The sequence below is a fragment of the Amblyomma americanum genome, chromosome 2, assembly GCF_052857255.1.
Source record: "Amblyomma americanum isolate KBUSLIRL-KWMA chromosome 2, ASM5285725v1, whole genome shotgun sequence".
In the NCBI taxonomy this organism is placed as follows: Eukaryota; Metazoa; Arthropoda; class Arachnida; order Ixodida; family Ixodidae; genus Amblyomma; species Amblyomma americanum.
In genome coordinates, this window is record NC_135498.1 from 162,057,654 (window position 1) to 162,078,668 (window position 21,015).

Below are 21,015 nucleotides of genomic sequence, written 5' to 3' on the forward strand. Positions count from 1 at the left end.
CAATAAACGCCCAAATGGTTGAGCCACAGTGCTCATGTGAAGACTCGTAAAGACGTGGAATGGGCGGTACATAGGTTGCCAGTTCGAATCCTTGCCGCGAGCTAGGCTCTAACTTAACTAGCAAGTTTATGCTGCCCGAAAGTTGAATTGTATGACACCATACGGAATATTCTGCGGCAAACGGTTGACACACAGATTTTATACGAATGTAAGGACTAAGTGCCCCACGCATGGCGCTGCCGCCTGTTATTCTAATGTACTATGTAACCACCTCGGTTAGCATGGCAACCACTGGTTGACGATTTGCGTTATAACGCATACCGCTAGGACCCGAAATGCGAGAAGTATAGCTTAACGCTCTAAACATCCCGCCACTCGGGAAAGGAAAACGAGCTAAAAAGAAAGTTAAACTCTAGTTTTCCAGCACCGAGTCTGATTGCGCAGCGTCTTCACGAATGGCTTCGAAACGTTTAAAATTTGCTTTGGATTGGTTTGGTTTATGGTGGTTTAACATCCCAAAGTGACTCAGGCTATGAGGGACGCCGTAGTGATAGACTCCGGAAATTTCGACCACCTGCGGTTCCTTAACGTGCACTGGCATCGCACAGCACACGGGCATATAGAATTTCGCCTCCATCGAAATTCGACCGCCGCGGCCGGGATCGAACCCGCGTCTTTCGGGCCGGCAGCCGAGCGCCGTAACCACTGAGCCACCGCGGCGGCTGAAATTTGCTTTGGGTTTCATCGTTAGCGAACTAAAGATAGGCATAGGGTGCGGTAGGGAAAGGCTTCGGCTTTAAGAGCGCTACCTTTTGCAAATATGCCAGTAGCACGGTCTGGTGTATGTGGGATAATCTTTGTATAGGGCGCAGGTTTATTTTCTATTTGTTTCCTTGTTAACTTCTCGATAGTGTTTTGCGCAAGTGCAGAGTCAGTGTTGAATGGTTTATTTGCGTGCGCCGTCCGAAGGCAAAAACACAGCTATGAACCAAGCCCTTCCTCGGTGTTCATCTGTGTGCTTTCCGCCGCTTTTGTTCCCGCTATCACGTACCGCGGCGCCCAAGTCCTCACCCCTACGCAGCATTTCGCAACTGCGCAGACCGGCGCGACGGCGAAAGTGTCATTGCGTTGGGAACCTGCTGCGGGTACAGGTGCCTCCCGAAACACTTACTTAACGTAGCAGTCAACGACGGCTAGTGCAAGTTGAATAGCCGCACAAAGCAAGCCCCTCCGATATAACAACTTCGAAGGTATGGCTCCTCACCGTTTATTTAAGCCAGCTGTGTGTTATTTTTTTAAATTTCCGTTTGTCGCGCGGAAATCCGCTTTGCGTGAGCAGTCGCACTACGAGGCACGTCCCCGGATGTCTGGCCCGCTGCTTCATATTCACGCAGGTGCACCCCCCGCGCAGGCATGCTGGCGTCGTCAGCGTTAAAACACCTGTATGCTTGGGGCGAGAGGCCGTGTTTACACGTGTTGCAGCGGGCGTATCACAGGACAGCAGTTGACTTTCGGAGCTCCAGTGGCAGTCTTAGTTTCGTGCTTTGTCAGTCTTCGCCAGTAAATGCACGAAGGCTTTTCTATTTGCTTCAGGCGGCGTTCCAAACTGAAAAACGTAAGTTTTTTCCCCTTGCACTGTTGCGAATTTCACGCGTATTCCGCGGCGTGTTTTGTGACCGCAGGAGTGAGCGACAATTCAATTCAATTCAGGTGAGCGACAGCGCACCTATTGCTTGTTGACGAACCGATTGATGCACTGCATTGAAATATTCTTATTTCTGGGTATCAAACTCGCGAACACATAGGAGATCACGAGAGCAAGTGAACATCAATGATGTGGCGGTAATTGAAGTGACGTCGCTAGTCAAATTCGGCACTGACAGCGGCAGCAGCTCTAGCCCCCAGATACATCTTTCTGATCGTGGGGCTTCAGATCAAGTCTGTACGTCTTCCGGCTTACAGGCTGAAGCTGAAGTGAAGAGATCATGGAAGCGATGGCAGAACTGCTTGGCAGTGCTATCTGCTGGTGCGTGCTTGTGTAGATATGCGCAGCGCACCCTTATTATTGTGCTGGCGTGTTCGCCCTGACATTTCAGTTAGACACGGCTTTTTCGAGACAGAAGCCGCCAAGGGCCGCTCTTCGCTTCCGCGGTGGCATACTGTCTCGGCAAGCGAGTCACTGAGCGAGCCATTTAACGAGCAATCTCTTTCGTAAACCGCTTTCACAGCACAACTTCGTGGGTTAGTTCGCCGTGCTCTCTAAAACAATGCCCTGCTTCGAATCAACGGTGGTTGTTCCCACTTGTCCATGCTGCTGTGTGAATGTCATACCAGCTAATTTCTCCTGCCAAGCTGTGTATCCTATGACGGTCACCGCCTGCGCCAGTCAACGAAAGACGACCATTCCTTCAGGTCATCATGCAAGATGCTACATAGAGCTTAAAGGCATTCTTCGCTTAGCCTGCGTGCCAAGGTTTGCTGCGATAGACTTACGATAGAGATTTACTGAAAAAATGGCTGGTGCGCTCAGACTTCCTTGCTGAGGCAGCATGGCACCGCGAAAGTGAAGAGCGTCTCCTGCGGCTTTTCTGTCGAAAAAGCCAGAACTGATGGCAATGCGTGTGCGAACAGATCAACATATTAGTGAGCAAGCACAGCGCACACCCCGACAACAAGCACTTCCCGTAAGATAGCGCCGACAATCAATCCAGTCATATTTTCCCGGCTTCCAAATTTAATCACGCCTGTACGTAACTTTTATACGTTTCTCAGGCAGTTTTTCATTCATCATGCTGCGTTTCTGTAGCTTTGAGTTCTTAACACGGCTCTTTGGTAACGACGTTTTAATCCCTGCTCTGTGCTCGCCTACTACAATCAAATGCTCAATTTCCAAACGGGTCAGGGTCATTCTTTTCCTGGCTCGGGGCAGTGCAGAATTTCTGGGAAGCCCAATTTTCTCTCGTGCGGCTGCTTTTTTTTATGCCCATGAGTACCCAAGTCTTTTTGTGGCGAGTGCCGATAAACAGAGCCAGCCCTGGGCCTTGGTGTAACCGTGGTACGCGTAATTTTGTAGGTTTTTTGACATTCAGCAATCGCAGGGTTAGTGCATTCGGTGGCTGCACTTGCGGGCCCGATAGCTACTGCAATCTCCTGCGTTCTCCTAAGGGCGATGGGCTTGGTGCCAGTCCACCATCGCCATATTCCAGCAGTTTCACCTGCCACCTACACGAGCTATCATCGGTTCCAAATTGTACACACATACACACACACACGCACACGCACAGACCCCGATTTTTTCTTCCATGGGATCGCACCCTGAACTGCCCTCTCGGACGAGGTTCATATTAGGAAGGTCGTGCAGTAGTAGGTGTGTACGAAACGTCAGCGCTAAACCAGCCGCCGCCTCCGCGTCACATTTATGACCACTGACAACTCTCGGCGGGCATTTTAGCTACGCCAAAACGTTGTTAAGCCGCTAATACTTTTTGTGAAAAGAATAAAAGGGGGAGAAAAACCGCACATAGCCAAAAAAAATCATGCGGTTAAAACCGGGAAAAAATTTTCTCATTTTATTAACTTATGGCGGAAAACTTCTAACTATACACTGCCACGAGGAAGACGTCACCTAAGGGCACACGTCTATCAAAACGCTGATCACATGCGCAAGGCAAAGGGTACGCCATTGACTGGAATAATAATCACATTTGATTTAGGAATGTTTTATATGCTAGCAAGCAACGAATAGCTACCAGGAGAAACAGCGAAAACTGTGCTGTCCACGTCCCCTCATCTGGCCGTCGCACGCACTCCTGATATGCGGGCTCAAACCAACCTACTTCATTCTCAACAAGGGAATTCTGTTGGTACTAAAACTTCAATGTTAGAGATATTCGTTTTGCGGCCAATATGTATTATTACTTATACCTGTCCTCTTGTCGAAGCTGTAGCAAGTATCCTGAGGCTTAACCCCTTCTCCTTCTTTACTCTGTGTGTGTACGGTTCCCCCGACAGGCAGTATTCTGTCAGATTTTCGATCAAATCTATTTTTTTACATCAACATATACAGCACCACGGAAGGTAGCACAGGTCCCCGGTAGCTTGTTTAGAAAACACACACTACAACAGTGACAGCTGACGCAGTGGGAAACGACGCGCATTGCACGAACGTGACACACACAAGCTCCTCGTCCATGTGCAGGCTAAATACAAATATAACCGAGCACTCTTCGGCGGTTAAACGTTTACCACGCTTTGTGCAAAAGAAGTTTAACGGTTGTTTCGGCTGAGAAGCGAGCGCAGCGGAGAGATTTCTCGCACATGTATCAAGTTCTGTATTGTATGGTCGCGACTGTGCGTGTCGTTTCCCTCTTAGCTAGTTGGTGCTGAAGCACGCGTGTTCGACTCGCCTAGACGTTTACGCTTCTAAAAAAATGTAGCCGCTGCCCTGCGTGGCCGCAATGCCATCAGATGCAGCTTCAAGACGATGAGATATCATGTTTTTAAATTCTGTCAAAAGCGTAGTGACCTTCTAATGATGGCGTGTTTTAAATAATGTTTTTTCAGTGCCTTTTATTTACACATATGCGCCTATACGGCGGAAAAATGCATTGCATCTGTCCTCCAAAAGTTGAGCGTTGCATGCGCTGCTTTCGCTTTTTTGGAAACGACGATAACAAAATTCCTATTTTTCTTATTTTTTGTCATGATTTAGGATGCGCAACTTTTTTACAGGCTTTACATGGGTGCTTTCTTAATCCTAGCTGCTGAGGTGCTTTGGAGCGTAGACTTCCACGGTAGGCATAGATCGCGAGCTGTTTTGTAACTCGCTTGACGCATTTCGTCTTCCTAATTTCCTACTTTGTAGTTGTAATGTGGTGCCTTCTAGATGCAGACATGTTACCCTGTTGACTGTCCTTTAGGCATTATTTTAGTACTGTTTAGCTGCATCACGACGTCACGTGCTATACGAACTAACTTTGTGAATGCGTAACCACTTTTTAGTGGCTTTAGGTTCAGCGTATCAATACTCAGACAGCATACACAAGAAGCAGCAATGTTTAGGAATGCGCACTATTAATTCTTACCGCAGCCACACGAGGATTCCAAATGGACCACGGTTGGACTGTGGCCGCTGCAGCCAGTCTGACAGCATTCTTCACCGTGACGATGATGATGAACTCGGGATTCTTTTACGTGTCTTTCATGGAGGAGTTTGATGTCAACAGGGAGACTGCATCGTGGCCTGCCAGCGTCATGTCGGGCGTCTCACACTCGTTCGGTGAGAAACACTCTATCTAATTAAGAACAAAATTCGGTCTAAGGTATGGTTGCCACATACCGAGGGGAATTATAACCTGCTGTTCACTCTCGAGTGAAAGCCAAACTTGAAAAGAAAAGAACGGCATAATGTTTCATTGATATCTCTTCTTTTGTGTGTACGTTGCTGTAGCTGCAGCTTACGACCAGGCAAAGTAAGTACACGTGCCTTTTAACGCACCGCAAGTTCCCTAAATCTTCCTTCTTCGGTCTTTTCTGCGTTTCCACTAATGTCTGGACGTACTTTGCGATACGTATTACGTAACAATGACTTATGTATCATCGTTCGTAATGAAATCTTTGCCAACCAAAACCGCCTTGATAAGAACCCATTCAAGTACGCTGGTTTCACCGGTTCTGTCACGCAACTATTACCTAGCTTCGTAAATGCGGAATCGCGTTTTTGTCAACCTCTTTTTTAGCTTGCTCAGGTCCTGGCTGGCAATGCTCTTGAGTACGGTGGGAGAGACATGCAAGCGGCCTTTGCCCTACAGTGGTTGTAGTCAGGGCTGATGATGATGGCGATGATGATGACACTGGCAAGATGTTTAGACAAAGGCAAAATTGAGATTAGCAACTCAAAAGTACACTTTAAGAGATTTTTTGGCCTTCCGGAAGTAAAGACGCCCATTTGTTTCTGGAGACGATGCTTGATAAGAGAAAATAATACCTGCGGCTCGCGGCAGCCGCAGACGTGGCAAACGAGGTGCTTGTTGAGGCGAATACAGATCTCAGGGGAGGACCCATTGTATGTGAGTGCAGCGCAAAACGGGACAAGAGACAAAGACGCACACAACAGGAGCTCTGTAACAAATCGGAAATGGCCAGTGGGGGTCTTATTCGCTAATCGCGGGAGGACTTTTGGGCGACCAGTGAAGATTTCTGTGGGTGCAGGTCCGAGCGGCGATGCAAGCAACACAGGGAAAAGGATTTTGAGCGACGGCGCCGCTCTTCACTTGCCACCGTCGTCTTCGCGTCCTCGCACTGTAGACTTCTGTAATCCAAGTTGGCGAGCGTAAAAGAATCTGATAAGGTTCTTTGTGAACAGGAGCACACAGGCCAAGACTGCTGCTTCAAGAAAGGTTTGGTTTGGTTTATCGGGGTATAACGTCCCAAATTAACTAAGGCTATGAGGGAATCCGTAGTGAAGTGCTCCAAAAATTAGGGCCCACTAGGTTTCTTTAAGATTAGAGGCCTCAGAGAAATAGCCAACTGAGAATGTGTATACAACGCCTTTCACAACATACCTGGCATGAAGTAGCGTGGTGCTCGTAAGGGATACGCAGAATTTCGCTTCACAGGTTTAAGTATTTATTATATATTGTCTGGCAGGGAAGTGGCGAGGGAAGCCAACGGCTCGTCATCGTAGCGGCACCGTGCACTCAACGTCGCCCTGCGCAGCATGGCCGTGCTTAGTGTAAAGATGAAACGATACACTCGTGACGGCAGCGAGCAGAGCCGGCAGGCATCAGCTGTGTCAGATCAGGTGCGAAACGAAAAGAAAAAGATGTTTAACTGCGCTACCTCTCTTTTTATATCTGTTAACTGCGGCAAGCAGCAGGGCAATATACGGAACGAAGTCTCTCGCCAGACTGCGAGCCGGAAAGTTGACTAACCCTGAGCCAGGTGCATTTCGCGGTTGCGAACCGCGAGATCTCTCAATGTTTCGCAAACACTAGGCTTCGCTTTCACGCTGTGCGGATGGCTCTCGTTTCTGGCCTACTTGCGCAGTGTGACGGTTTTCAGCCGCTACTCTCTGAGAAATATTTCCTGTCGATTGTCACTGGATGACAACAGGATAGGTCATATGTAGGGTTTTAAACGCGCAACAAATAGTTGCACTGTTCTAGTGCACGTTTCACATTACTCTAATCAGCAGTTTTTTTTAAAGACGGGTTAATCTGTGTTTGAGGGTACCGGAAGACAATTTTTGCACAGTGTGATCCACAGTGTCGCCGGGTACTCGACGGCGATAAAATGCGTGCAAACATTCCCCTGGCCTGGTGCTCGGCTTATCCGGGGACATGCTTGGAAATTGGGTTTTTGACCCAACCTTGAGTAAAGAGAGACGCCTTGTGTCATGGCCGTCTTTTGTCCATTGATGCCCTTGTGCCGTAGAAATATATCATCATCAAAATTATTGAACGAATATGCTTGCCCTACCGCCGTTCCTCACTTCGTGCACAGGTCTTCTCTTATCCTTCTGTCAACGGCGCCTGTCCGTCTTCCACATGGGACTGGCTGGCAGCATCTGCTTGTGGGCAGGCATACTGGGCGCTGTTTTCGCCCCGAATATGACCTGGATGACAGTGAAGATGGGTGCCGTGCATGGTGAGCTTCCAAGAATTTCAGAAGCGCACGCGATGTTCTCGTGGGAGCAAGAGAGTAGTAGTTTAAAATGGCGATGACACTCGTTGATGGTCGGCTTAAAATAGGCAGCGCGGCAAAGTAGAAACCTCAAAAGAAAAAAAGACAGTAAACGAAGTCTATATACAATTTTTCGTTCTATTAGCTCTTCAAATAGTGATGCATTGCTTCGTTGATCGGTTTAAAAAAAATCCCACTTGATATAGGCGTGAACGAATTCAATGCCAACCTGTTTGAGAGGCTAAAGAATTTCAGCCAGTCTTAGTTCAGCGTTCCTCTGGGACTGATAGACTGCGCCTAACCGCCCCCGCTGCTGGTCGGCTGCGCACTATCGCTTTGGGCAGCAAACACGCCATTACAATTTTGGTCGACCAGCAACCGCATGTCCACACAATGCAGCGTGGGGTGTCCAAGGAGTCATTATTGTTTGAGCCGAATTGAGGTATAATCCCCCATAATCTTGAACCTCACTCCAATTTAAGGGCAATGAATATATTTAATGCAAATAATGGTGGCATTAAATTCTTGGCTCATGGAAATATTATACCTTGCGATCTGCTTACAAACTGACAAAGCAGATATTACCTACGTGCTGTCTATGCGACAGGAAATCTAAGACAAAATTTCAATATTCGCAGCTTGTAATGGCCGCGTCTCGCGGAATGTGCTGCTACAAACGCTGCCTACTATTTCGAAGTGATAAGCATTAAAGATTAGAGGGTGAAAAGGCCCTTCAAGGCGGTATCAGAAGGTTGAGGTTATTAAGATACAGTTCCAGCAGCTATGATTAAAGCCAATGTCAACACTTAGTAGCGTCATGAACAAGGAAAGGATAACGCGCTCAGGGCCTCTTGCCCCGCATAGATTGCAATTGTGATGCCGGCTGACTATGCGAGCAGTGCTGGGAAACGCGGCGCATTCAGGGCCATACATTTTAAGGGTACTATTTCCTTGCTAGATTTTGTTCTTTTTCAACAGACGAATAGATTTTCATGCCTGTATCGTGGTCGTCAAGAGAAATTACTGGTATTCTGCACCAGCTACGTCGTGCTAAACTATGTTAGTATAAGGAAGGGTAACTGTAATGTGAAGTGCCCCCCTAATTAATATAAGAGACCCCTTCCAGCATACAATAGAAAGAATGACCCGAGTTACTCCTGGACGGGGAAGTCAGAAGCATATATGCAATCCGCGCTAAGGCTGAAAAATCTACAAGGCTGGTCAAAAGTTCCTAGAACGCGGGCCGGTAGCAGGGGAGGCTGAGTTTCTGTGAGCACTGCCACCGAATGTGTGCAACGGGGCCCACATTCACAAACCATATAAGCACCATAGCAGAGAGGTTATCATCATCGGATAGGCAAAGACCACTGAATGACCATTCGCCACCTATTAGCTGTATACCACGTTAAACGCGGCCAAATTGTCCCAGAAAAGTGTGCGTGTTCACTACCTTATCTATTTTTCTCTTCCTTCCAAGGGGCTGGCGTCGGGATCGTCTGCGTGACTCTCATCATCGTGGTCATGATGTACTTTGACAAATACCGCGGTATAGCCAGCGGCCTCAAGTTCGCGGGATACACGCTATGCTCCCTTGTTTACCCAGTGATACTGACCTCTTTAAAGGAAACGTACGGTGTCAGGGGAACTCTGCTTGTGTACGCCGCCCTTACCATGAACGTCACGGCACTCACAATGCTTCTCAAGGAGCCGCCATGGCACAAAAGTGGCCGGAAGAATAATGAAAAGAAACCCACAGCTAGCGAAACCGACGCGAGTCCTGAAGAGGCGAACGGAATTGCAACAATTTCAAGCAAAACCTTGCCAGTGCAAGCTCTAAGTTCTGGTCGCCCTTTGCAGCGACCAACTTACTACTCGAAATACTCAAAGAAGCCTTCCCTCACACCAATAAACGACGCCATAGAAAGTAATTGTAGCATTGGGAAACCATGTAAGTCGTCAGCAGGTGTGTATCGTGAAACAGCCCCAAGTGGCACACCTCATCTCCCACCAGAAGCGATGTCGCACGCGACGAAGACCCTTCATGACCAGAGTAGCGACGCAAGGAAGCCGTGTCCGAGAAACACAGATCAAACTTCCATGGCTCACAACAGCAAAAAATGTTTTTGCGGCGCTGCTTCACAACAGGTCGGCTGCTGTGCTAGTAATGTCGATTCACCTTCGGTTTTCCGTCACATTGCCCAGATGTTATCAAAGCCAAGGTTCTACATTGTCGTGCTGGGTATTGTTGCGCTTGATTACACGGTGGCCGTGTTTCCGACGACAATTGTAGACTACGCGCTCGACAAGGGATCTGCCCGTCGCCACGCCGACCTATCTGTGATGTACTGTGCTCCAGCGGAATTAGTAGGGCGTATCGCATTGCCCCTGGTGGGCGACTGCAGGGTGGTCAGCAGGACCACACTAGTGTCGGCGACTTTCTTCCTGCTAGCTGCGTCAATGTTCGCCCTGCCGGTCACAAGTTCCTTTCTGTCGTACATTCTTGTCTGCGCATGCGCCACGATGCTCGTAGGATGCCTAATGAGTATGAAGCCCGTTGTGATTGCCGATTATTTTGGAATACAGAGTGTCGCTGCAAGTTGGGGATTCGCTGGAGTGACTCTACTGCCTCTGCTCCTGTGCAATCCATCCATTATAGGTGAGAACTTGTTTCTTTCATTTCTAAGAGCTCTAAATTTATTTTATTTATTTTATAGTGCGTACTGTATGTTCAAGCAGGAGACGGAGAATGGATAATGGAATAAGTTCATATTTGAAAAAAGCGCGAACAGCTGACGGGGAAAACACAGGGCGACACGATAACACAGGCGCTGATCGCCGTTTCGTCCTGTGTTTTTCTCGTCAGTTGTTTGCGCATTTTTAAAATATGAGCTTAAACAAACTCGCCCAACTTTTGGTGTTACTTAAGCAAATAAATCTCTAGCGCACCACAGTACGTTCTGATAAGAAGACTTCTATCAGACTTTGCAGGAACGAAGAGCGAAAGTAAGCGCGACATATTGGCTTCTCTACACTGATAAACGCAATATGATATGAAGGCGGAATAGTGCATAAATTGGTCGAAAGTAAAAACCATTAACTTTTTGTACCTTACAACTAGTGTGGAAGCATATTGCCGTGTAATGATCCTTGGTGCATGTGCCAAGCTTGGACGTAAAGAGTGCCGCTTCTAAAGAGTCGTTAATACGATTTTGAATAAGCAATTACGTGGTGCTCCAGCAAAAAAATATACTCGCGGACTAGGCAAAGTTTGTGCAACCTTGCCTATGGCCACAAACTGCCCACAAAGAAACTTGTAAACATAAATTTTACTTTTCTCTAAATACTCATAGAGTCATTGTTCAATTATTTAAAATCGGTGCGCATAGTGTCATGCGTGAATGCGGGAGATCACTGATCACAAGAGAGAGCGGTGGGCTTCGACGAAAGTCTTCAAATCACAGCCCCAGATCGCTGTCACTTCCACTTCCTCTTTTTGAGTTGGCGGGTGCTGCAGGCCAGCGCTAAGCGAACACGAGAAATGCACTGTGTCATTTGCCCCCGGAAAGAAATATCATTGTCCCGATACGTAGCCTCTGTGTTTATAAAACTTCACTAGGGGAAGCATGATGTGCGCGCGAAAATCCAGCTCTACCGCTACCGCCCGTAGTGAGACTTGAGATGGACAACGTGTGCCACCTCAGTGTGCAGAGATCGCCGATATTTCTGAAAGCCGTCAGGAACAACCTCATAGTTGAGGGCTCCTATTGGCCTGGTCAATTTGTAGGGACCGAAATACCGACAGAAGAGCTTTTCGCTAAGTCCGCGTCGGCGAATGGCAAACCAAACCCACACACGGTCTCCTGATGTGTACCGAACATCACTGTGTTGGAGGTTATAGTATTGAGAATCTCGGCATTGTTGTTCGAGAATCCGCTCTCTGGACAGCTGACGAGCCTCTTCAGCGAGGTGCAGGAAGGTGGGAAGATTCGCATTCTTGTCGATGTCGTCCATGTGCGGTAACATGACGTCGAGCATTGTTATCAAGCCGCAGCTGTAAACTAGACCGAACGGTGGCATGTTTATCGTTTCCTGTGCGGCTGTATTGTATGAAAAGGTGACTATGGGAGTACTTCGTCCCAAGTTCTGTGCTGAACGTCGACATACATTGAGAGCGTGTCACCTAGCATTTTGTTTAATCGTTCTGTTAAACCGTTCGTATGAGGGTGGTAGGATGTCGCCTTCGGTGGTCTGTATGACTTTGGCGTAAAATATGCTGTAGGAGGTCAACCATGAATTCTGTACCCCTGTCGGTGATTAGGATCTCCGGTACAATGTGACGCAAAATGATCTGATGGATGAAAAATTTTGCCACGTCAAGGGCTGTGGCGCTTGGCAGAGCTGATGCTTCCGCGTATCGTGTCAGGAAGTCAGTTGCAACGATTGCCCCGATAACCCACTTGTTTCCTGAATGAGAAAGAGGGAATAGGCCCAACATGTCGATCCCGATCTGCTGGAAAGGCCGCGATGGTGGTGCTATAGGCTTCACGAATGCAGCTGGTTTTATTGAGGGCACTTTGCGACGCTGACAGCCTCGGCACGTTCTGACGTAGTGCGCAACGTCCGACTGAAGGCGGGGCTAGTAATAGTTCTTTTTTACCTTGCAAACGTGGGTGCTACTCCCAAATGTCTAGAAGCCGGTTTGTTATGTGAACTAGAAGAATTTCGTCACAAATGCTCGTAGGTATGACATTAAGGTATTGCTGAATATTTGCGGCGAAATTTTTCTTCACGAACACACCATGGCGAACGCAGAGTGACGCTACCGAGCGCTTAAAAGCCTTCGGGCCAGTCGGGCGGCTACCGCTAAGAAATTCCATGAGGTCCCGAAGTTCCGGTTCGGAGCATTACTTTTCAGCGATGCTGTTCCACTGATCGCATTTAAGGGGATGTCGTCGTCGTAGTTGCCGTCCTCCGCTGGGGATTCGACTGGGGCGCGCGAGAGGCAATCGCCGTCCGAGTGCTTCCGGCAGGGCTTGTACGCCACTTCCATGTAGTATTTTTGGAGGCGCAGACTCCATCTGACAAGGCGGGCTGACGGATCTTCGAGGGTCACGAGCCAACGCAAGGCAGTCCGTAACTACAGTAAAACGTTTTTCATAAAGGTAGGGTCGAAATTTCGACGCCGCCCACACTATCGCGACACACTCTTTCTCAGTTGCCGAGTAGTTAGCTTCAGCGTGAGACAAAGAGCGGCTGGCGTGAGCGATGACTCGTTCTCGACTGCTGTGGATTTGAGCAGAACGGCACCCAGGCCTACGTTGCTTGCGTCAGTATGAAGCTCAGCATCTTTGCTTTCTTCGAAGAGAGCCAGAACTGGAGGTGCTTGCAGGTAGCGCTGAAGCGTTTTGAATGCTTGTGCTTGAGGGGCTTCCCACGCGAAAGGCGTGTCTGTCCTCGTCAAACTCGTCAGGGGCTCGGAAATTGTGCTTGAGGGGCATCCCACGCGAAAGGCGTGTCTGTCCTCGTCAAACTCGTCAGGGGCTCGGAAATTCAAGCGAAACCTTTCACAAAGCGACGGTAGTAGCACATAATCCTAGAAAGCGGCGGACTGCCTTTGGGTCCTGCGGTGGACAGAAATTGGCAATAGCTTTGGTTTTGTCTGGGTCCGGCCGAACTCCATCGTATCTGACTACGTGACCGAAGAACGTTAGCTCAGTGTAAGCAAAGTGGAATTTCTCATTTTTTTAACGTTATTAGCCCAGAATACTTTAGGGCTTGGAGTACAACTTCGAGGCGCCGAAGGTGCTCCTCAAACGTTGGGGCGAACACAACCACGTCATCAAGGTAGACGAGGAATGTCTGCCACTTCAAGTCTGCCAGAACTTTGTCCATCAGCCGTTGGAACGTTGCGGGTGCAGAGCACAAACCAAATGCTATCGCCTTAAACTCACAGAACCCGTCCGGAGCAATAAATGCTTTTCTTCTCGGTCCCGTTCATCTACCTCGATTTGCCATTATCCGGAGTTGGGGTCCACGGATGAGTAATATATTGCATAGCAGAGGTGGCCGAGAGCATCGTCAATTCGAGGAAGGAAATAAACATCTTTGTTAGTTACTTTGTTTAGGTGACGGTAGTCAACACAAAACAGCAATGTACCATCTTTTTTCTTCCCGAGGATGACAGCTGCTGCCCAGACACTACGAGAGGGCCGAATGACGTCGTCTCGAAGCATCTCCTTAATTTTACGGCTGATTTCAGCGCGTTCAGTGGAAGACACACGGTAAGGTGACTATCTAATAGGGTCACGGTGTCATCCGTAATTATCCGATGCTTTGCCAAGTGTGTTCTTCCAACGCTGGAAGAAGTCGAGAAGTTATCACCGTAGCGCTGAAGGAGATTATCTATTTGGCCTCGCTGCTGCGGCGAAAGCGCGGGGTTAATGTCGTACTGGAAGTTGTGAACACCGGTGGGAACTTCAGTTGACGACACCATGGCAAGGTTGGGCGCTCGTCGAATGTCGGCGATACCATGAATGCGGACCACAGTGGTCCCAAGGCTGACATGTCGGTGCTCACCTCCAAAATTCGTAGGCACTTCGGTTTCTCAGTTTTCGAGGCAAGCGGACCCTCTGGCGACAGCCAGGCAGCGGTCGAAAAGCATAATTTGTTTGCTTTCTACGACACCTTCAAGCTTCCGCAGCGCCTCCGCGCCGACAGACACCACAGCGCTCGAAAGGGGTGGAATGGTGACGTCATCAAGGATGTAAAGAGCCGCGGGACGTTCGGAAGCACTGTGGATTGTGGTCTTGGTCACTGGCTTCGATTTAAGGTCAAAGACCGTGCCATTTTCTGTCATAAAATCCATTCCGAGGATTACGTCCCGGGAACACTGGTCGAGTACGACGAAGGCGGCCAGGTACGTGTCCTCTTCGATGGTCACTCGTGACGTCCACTTGCAAGCTCGGGTGATCAAATGGCCCCCAGTAGTACGAAGCTATGGGCACGTCCAGGGTGTGGCTGCTTTTTCAGAGTCGCGGCAAAAGGTCCACTGACTACCGAGTAGTCGGCGCCGGTGTCCACGAGTGCGGTGACTTCGGTACCGTCGATTGAAGTGTTCAGATCAGCAGTTGTAGCCGTAGATGTACGGGAGCGTCGCGGAGTCAGGTCACGACTGCGGAGCGGCGCCAGGCGGTTTTGTTGCGGCGGAGAATTGATGCGTCGAGGCGTGCTATCGGGCTGGTGATCGTCGGTGCGTCGTACGGGGAGCAACCTTCCCCCAAAGGTTGCCGCTTCTAGTTTTACCGACGTGGTCTAGGAGACCTTCCGCGCGTAATGTCGGCGGAAGAACGTCGTGGTGACGGCGACCGGGCCCAGTAGTATGGTGCTTCGGGGGCCGAAGCACCACGAGGCCACACAGTGCATTCCGCATGTTCGCTTAGCGCTGACCTGAAGCACGCGCCGCCTAAAAAGAGGAAGTGACAGCGATCTTGAGCTGTGATCTGAAGAGGCTCGTCGAAGCCCGTCGCTGTCTCTTGTGATCAGTGATATCCCGAAGGACGTCCTGGCTAGAAGCATCGACACCGCTGGTAGCCATCAGCGACGGCGCACGCTCGTACTGTCTGGATCGGGTGTCGAGCATCTTCCCCATCGAATTGGCTTCGGAAACAAATTCGCCGACTGTTCGGAGCGGGCTTCAAACTAAGATCTGCTCCTTGATGCCCCTCATAAGAAAGCGCAGCTTCTTCTCTTCGGACGTGTTGGGATCAGCCCGGCGGAAGAGCTTCGCCATGTCCTCGGAGTAAACGAGGACGGTCTCGTTTGGTACGCGTGGCTGGAGAAGCAGCAGTGGCCATTGTAATGTCAGCGATCAATAAATGTTTTTAGCGTTCCCCAACTGTGGAGTTGCTTTTTCACATGGGTTACCGAAGCTGCCCATCAATAGAAAGAAATCCATGAGGACGGCTACGTAAAATACTCGCACGAAGCATTACTTCCTTCAAACCACCTTAAGCGGCAATGTAATCTCATGTCCGCATGTGTGAGTTTGTCACAAATCGCAGCTCCAGGGTTTCTTTGCGAAATTTGAGTTGAAATTACACCGAATTCCTTTTAGTCTCCCCTCTCTGGCCCAACGTCGTTTCTTTTTTTTCTTCAAATACAGATTGGTACTATTTGAAAACGACAAGAACAGCAAACCGAAGTGCCGTATTTAAATTCCGCAGAGGACCTGAAACAAGCGTAAACGGAGCCTTAGAGAGTGCACAGCACTCATAAACGTGCGGGTAATATTAATAACGTCGCAAACACGTTCCTGCTCATGCCATGAATTCAGGCCAAGAGACACCGCGCAAAGCGTAAATATCAATTAAAGCTGCTTTTTTGGCGAGTGCGTGTATCCTGATTCTAGAAAAAATATCAGCGCTAACACATAAAACAACAGAACTACAGAAAAAAACACTTGACAGAAGCGCTGGCTGTAAACTGAATTTTATTGAATCCTCGCGCGTGTATTCTTCGACGCTGTATAATTTTCCCCGACTGTTTCGTTCCCTTCATTTTCCTATCTGTTCCGCGCATTCATAAGATGTCCACCTTCAGTCAATAAATTTCAGTTCACAGTCAGCTCTTGTGTCTCGTGTTCCGATTCTCGTTTTGTGTTTGAATGTGCTGCGCTGTTTTTTCCTATAATTAAGCAAATTTCAAAACTGACATGCAGGGAAGAAATATAGCACGGCTGCTGGACTTGGCGAGAATTATGAAGACAATAGGCCGAACCTACAGTAAATAATTAACTGAAATACTTGCATATTGAGAAACTACCGAAGTAGCCTTTAAAAAAGCGGTGTCTATTACATTAGAATTAAGCGCGGCCAATCGAATTGCGCTTTTTGTTGCGAGATATCTATATAGGTTCTTCCACGTTCGTGGGACATTTGTATTTCTTTATTGAAGATACTCCTGAAGTCCCTATTTTCAGCGTATTCCAGAGCAATGGGGGTAATGTGCAATGTATTATTAGGAACTTCAAGATCTAGAAAAAGGTACAATCACTAGGTTAGTTATAAAACATAGTAGTATAACTTACTCCTGATACTAAGTTCACAAGTACACAAAACAGAAAATTATTTAAAAAAATCCCACGCAGGAAAAATTAATAACGGCGTAGAAGAAACGAAAAATATAACAAAAGTTTTTAGGCACCAAAAATGATGCAATTTTAAAACAACAGGGAACAAATAAGGCGAAAAAGTATTTAAATATGAACGTCCCTGCGTATTAGATCATGAAATCTTGTTGCGTTAGGTTCAATGTCTTTGTACGCTAGTAAGCTGTTGCACTCAATGATAGTGTGCGGTATGAAGGACATAAGAAGTGCGGAAGAACGACACGCGATGCACTTGACTGTCACGGCACACGACCGAAACATGAAAAGAAAGCTGACGGGATGGTCGGGCGGAAGTGAAGGATACTGATTAAGCGTTTTTTAAGAGCGCGTCTTGGGAAAGTTTACGGCGGTGAGATAAATCTTATAAGTGAGCACGATTTTTTAATGCAGCGGCAGTGGGAGTACGTGTGTCATGATGTAGACCGTAGAAAACAGTCAGAGAGGAGCGCCCGAAAATATTTCTTAACGAGTTCTGCAGCGCCTTTTACCATCACACTCAGATATAACAAATGGGATAGGAGGTCACTATGAAAGAAGTACAGTCGTGTCCGCATATTTCAAAATATCGGCTATACAGAACACACAGATTATGCCCTTGAAAATTCTGCCTAAAAGCGAAGAATTGTCACCCTGTACGTCGAATTGCTATTTTGCTACTCGCTCGATTTATCAAACTGCGGGAGGTGGTCCCGAATGTAGTGCCTCTCCTAACGTCGCTTTTAGAAGACTTTCCATGTGCAGAGACGGGTCGGCTGCGCGGCCTTGGTCACCTGCATGCTACCAGCGCTCGCTGTGTTAACCGCATGATGGGTTGAAAATGGGGTGTGTTTGGGGTTGGCCTTCGGCTTGGAGTACACATTTGCTACGCCGCATCGCTATCATGCTTCGAAGCCAACCTAACTAAGGCCCAACGGTGGCCCTCGCCTGGCATGCTTCGGTGCCGATGGCGTCGCGGAACGCTCTCCGTTGTTTCTGTACTTCCTGTGCCCATTCGCACTGTTCCGCAGGCGCTTGAAATGACCAAACGCTGGCAACAGGGCGTAATCAGTGGACCTTTTGCGTTACCTTCAACCCTCTTCACCGAGACAATTGCATATTCAATAAATTCTGAAATGACCTGAACCTAAACCCCGCATTAATTAGAACAAACGAACATTCAACTTACAGGGCACAAGCAACCGGATTACACATCTTTTGACAGGCAGTTTATCATTTTTAAAGTGTCGTCCTCAGCGGATTCGATGCCAAGCAGGCTAGACCTAGCAACGCCCGGTGAGTGCTGCACGACTAGCTAGCGGGCAGTAGGCACGTCTCTTCAAGAAGCGCGTCACTAGTGTGGGCGCTGTGTTTCTTCGGTTCTACGTCACAGAGAAGCGCTTCTGGTTGCATTTCTATATATCGAATAAGCGATATATTGAACTATTTCATGATGTATCCGGGTCCGACTACTGCTAAACTGAGAGTGGCGAAAAGTGTACAGTAATAGGATATTGCAGGATGCCTGAAATGATCGCCTCTGTTCTTCCTCGAATCAAGTGAACCAACAAAAGCGACGCCCCGCTTATAAAGATAGCGTACTTCGCCGTTTCACTTAGTATCCATCGTGCCATTATTTCGTGTGTGGCGCTGGCACACCAATAATGAATGACCTAAGACGTCACTCTGGTAGCTGCTCCATGAAAGCATAAACCATGCGAAAAGCTTCTGTAAGATGCGACAGAGAATATATTTGGCGCGGTAAAACGTGTTACTTCGTTGATATATTCACGGCAACGTAATTTATTTAAGCGTGGCTACTTGAGATGGTTGGTGGATTGACGATGGAAAAATAACGCGCTTGTTGTTATTCTTCAAAAGCCCTCTTTTTGGCGCGCCATTTTTTCTTGCGAAACCACGAAGGCTTCAAAAAATTACTGATCATTCACAATTTACGACTTGTTCACGGTATTTTTGCACTGAGGAGGAGTTACATTAAATATTTGGTGTATTCAATTTCTTGTTGAGTCGACATTCTAGATCATTAACAAACAGAAGATGAGGAATATGGAACGAAACAATATTAGAATGAGTGTTCCTAAGGTATTCCAAGCTTTGTAAAATTCAATAAGCTACATACCTGTGCCGTTGGTTGAAAAACTCAATGAAGTTTCTTGGCGCTTTTAAGGTCACGATTTCAACAAAAAAAATCATATTTGTCTATATGAAGAGCCAGAGCACAGTCAGTGGTTGAAGACATGCTTACATTTCCAGTCGATACGGTGTGCGGTCTGCTATACAAGCAAACAAATTTTTCCCCACAGTGTCTCTCACAGTGAAACACTAGTTGTTGGTGGTGTAAAGTTGGATCTCTTTCTTCAGGTTTTTTCCGAGACACCATGGGGAGCTACGACGGACTGTACCAGCTCCAAGCTGCCATTCACTGCTGCGTCGGATGCCTCTTCGGGATTTTGTCCTTTCTGGATAGAAAAACAAGGAAAGAACGGGCGCATAAGTGCAGGGCCTAGCTGCTGCTTGCGAGTTCTGTTAAAGCTGGTGTCTTTTTAACAGCGGCAGCTAATAGCGCCGTTCATGCGGCTAAAGCCTTCAGCACGAAGGCCGGTGTGTCTGATTGAGGACGCCGTTTTGTCGCATGATGTTGTGTGGAGCTTGGCTAAAGTACTCAACAGCCAGCTAGGCGCTTGATAACCTCTAGACATATCGTTTATTTGTCATAAGAATGCGAGGCATGAGAACTGAAATTTAAAACGTGTAAATTCTTAGTCATAGATGGAAATCTTTAAAATACTACATGTGAAAATTCACACAGGAAGGTTCTGCGTAAAAGACCGAAAGACAAATCCACTGAAACCTTACTAGTTTTAAAAGACGATAGTGCTTTCTTCCCTGGATATATTTCTAGGGCATCTTTTACATGTACGAATAATTGTTTCCAGCACGGGAAGAGGACAAAGTAGTGTATTTTGCAAAAGTGGGTGGGGATGGAAATTCGCAGGGCACAGCAGAGCACGAACTCCAAGAAAAAGGATGGGAGAAGACGGAGTAAGGGGGGTGGGGTGGCACCTGAACTATGACGCTCACTTCGGCCCTCATCTGGCTGCGTACAGCTTGCGTTTATCAGTTTAGTGGGGACGGAACAAATTTCGAACACGCCTGCATAATTTCGGGGCATAAATCTTGTTACTTGAAAATTCTGCAGGGCTGCATATTAAAAGAAATGACAAACCTAACTTTGTGTCTCTTACTTGGTTTGCAATAAATTTGTATCTGTTAACTAAAGCTGCAGGTCTTCAAAACTTCTCTACACAAAGAAACAGATGCTGTTGGACTTGACTTCTGAATGTGAGCCATGTTTTCGATTTAAATGCACAACACAATATTCACGTGCGCCTAGGGGTTTCCTTTTATGACCTTCTTCCATGTTTGATGAGAATTTTGTGCACTGAGCACGTGTTATTTGCTTTCAGTTCAATATAGTAAGAGTCGCCTACGCAGATGATCTGGTATCAGCACTATCATGGTAAGTGGATGGTTGCTTTATCTGCGCTAAGTCTACAGCCCGTGCTACCGACAGTTACATTTAAGGTAATTCACCTACATGAAAGAGGGCGCAAGTATAATCAGCCTACGGTAGTCTTCAAGCATTTAATATTTTATGCGCAACGTTTGTGTCAAAGCAGCTAAGTAAACGCATTTTATAAACACATCTTCTATACAGGTATGTCTCAAAGCCGATGCGTTTCCCTATAAATTAGGCACATTTAATTTGTAGCATTTCAGCCTTCATGCTATGAATGAAACGAAATCAATTCTAGCAGTTTAAAAGGCTAAATATAGGGCAGCAGCAGGAAGACTGACCCTAAGATGAAGGCTAACTTATTTCCGCGCAGAGTATGGGCAGGCGCTCTTTCTTTGTGTAAGATGGTCGGTCAAAAGTTCCCAGGTAAGAGGGTCAGCTTTACAGGGTCTCTATACAGGATAGGAGAACTGTCATTCTCACCTGTGAGGACGTTGATAGGCTTATTGCTATTATATTTGGCAGGATTTGCCGCCCAAAAGCAGATCCTGTGGCCTGGAAACGTTTGACCAACCCTGTACATACACGCCCAACGTGGGCTGCAGCCCACGACTCTGAAATCCGCCCGACTAAGCTAGCCGGGATTGAGTTT

The 21,015-nt window shown here is 47.6% G+C and overlaps 1 protein-coding gene across 3 annotated transcripts in view; it reads left to right on the forward strand.

Moving 5' to 3' along the window:
- The window catches only part of LOC144121936 (uncharacterized), a 61,062-nt gene extending 40,609 nt beyond the window's left edge, over positions 1–20,453 (forward strand). Inside the window, exons 1-5 of one of the 3 annotated variants that reach the window (XM_077655391.1) lie at positions 1,431–1,615; positions 5,209–5,278; positions 7,504–7,647; positions 9,161–10,339; positions 19,208–20,453. In XM_077655391.1, coding sequence (XP_077511517.1) covers positions 1,565–1,615; positions 5,209–5,278; positions 7,504–7,647; positions 9,161–10,339; positions 19,208–19,353 — 1,590 coding nt within the window. In that variant the 5' untranslated portion in view covers positions 1,431–1,564 and the 3' untranslated portion in view covers positions 19,354–20,453. Of the gene's footprint in view, positions 1–1,430; positions 1,616–5,089; positions 5,279–7,503; positions 7,648–9,160; positions 10,340–19,207 lie in introns of those variants that run through there. The other 2 variants (XM_077655390.1, XM_077655389.1) reach the window with 2 other exon arrangements.
- The last annotated feature ends 562 nt before the right edge of the window (positions 20,454–21,015 follow it).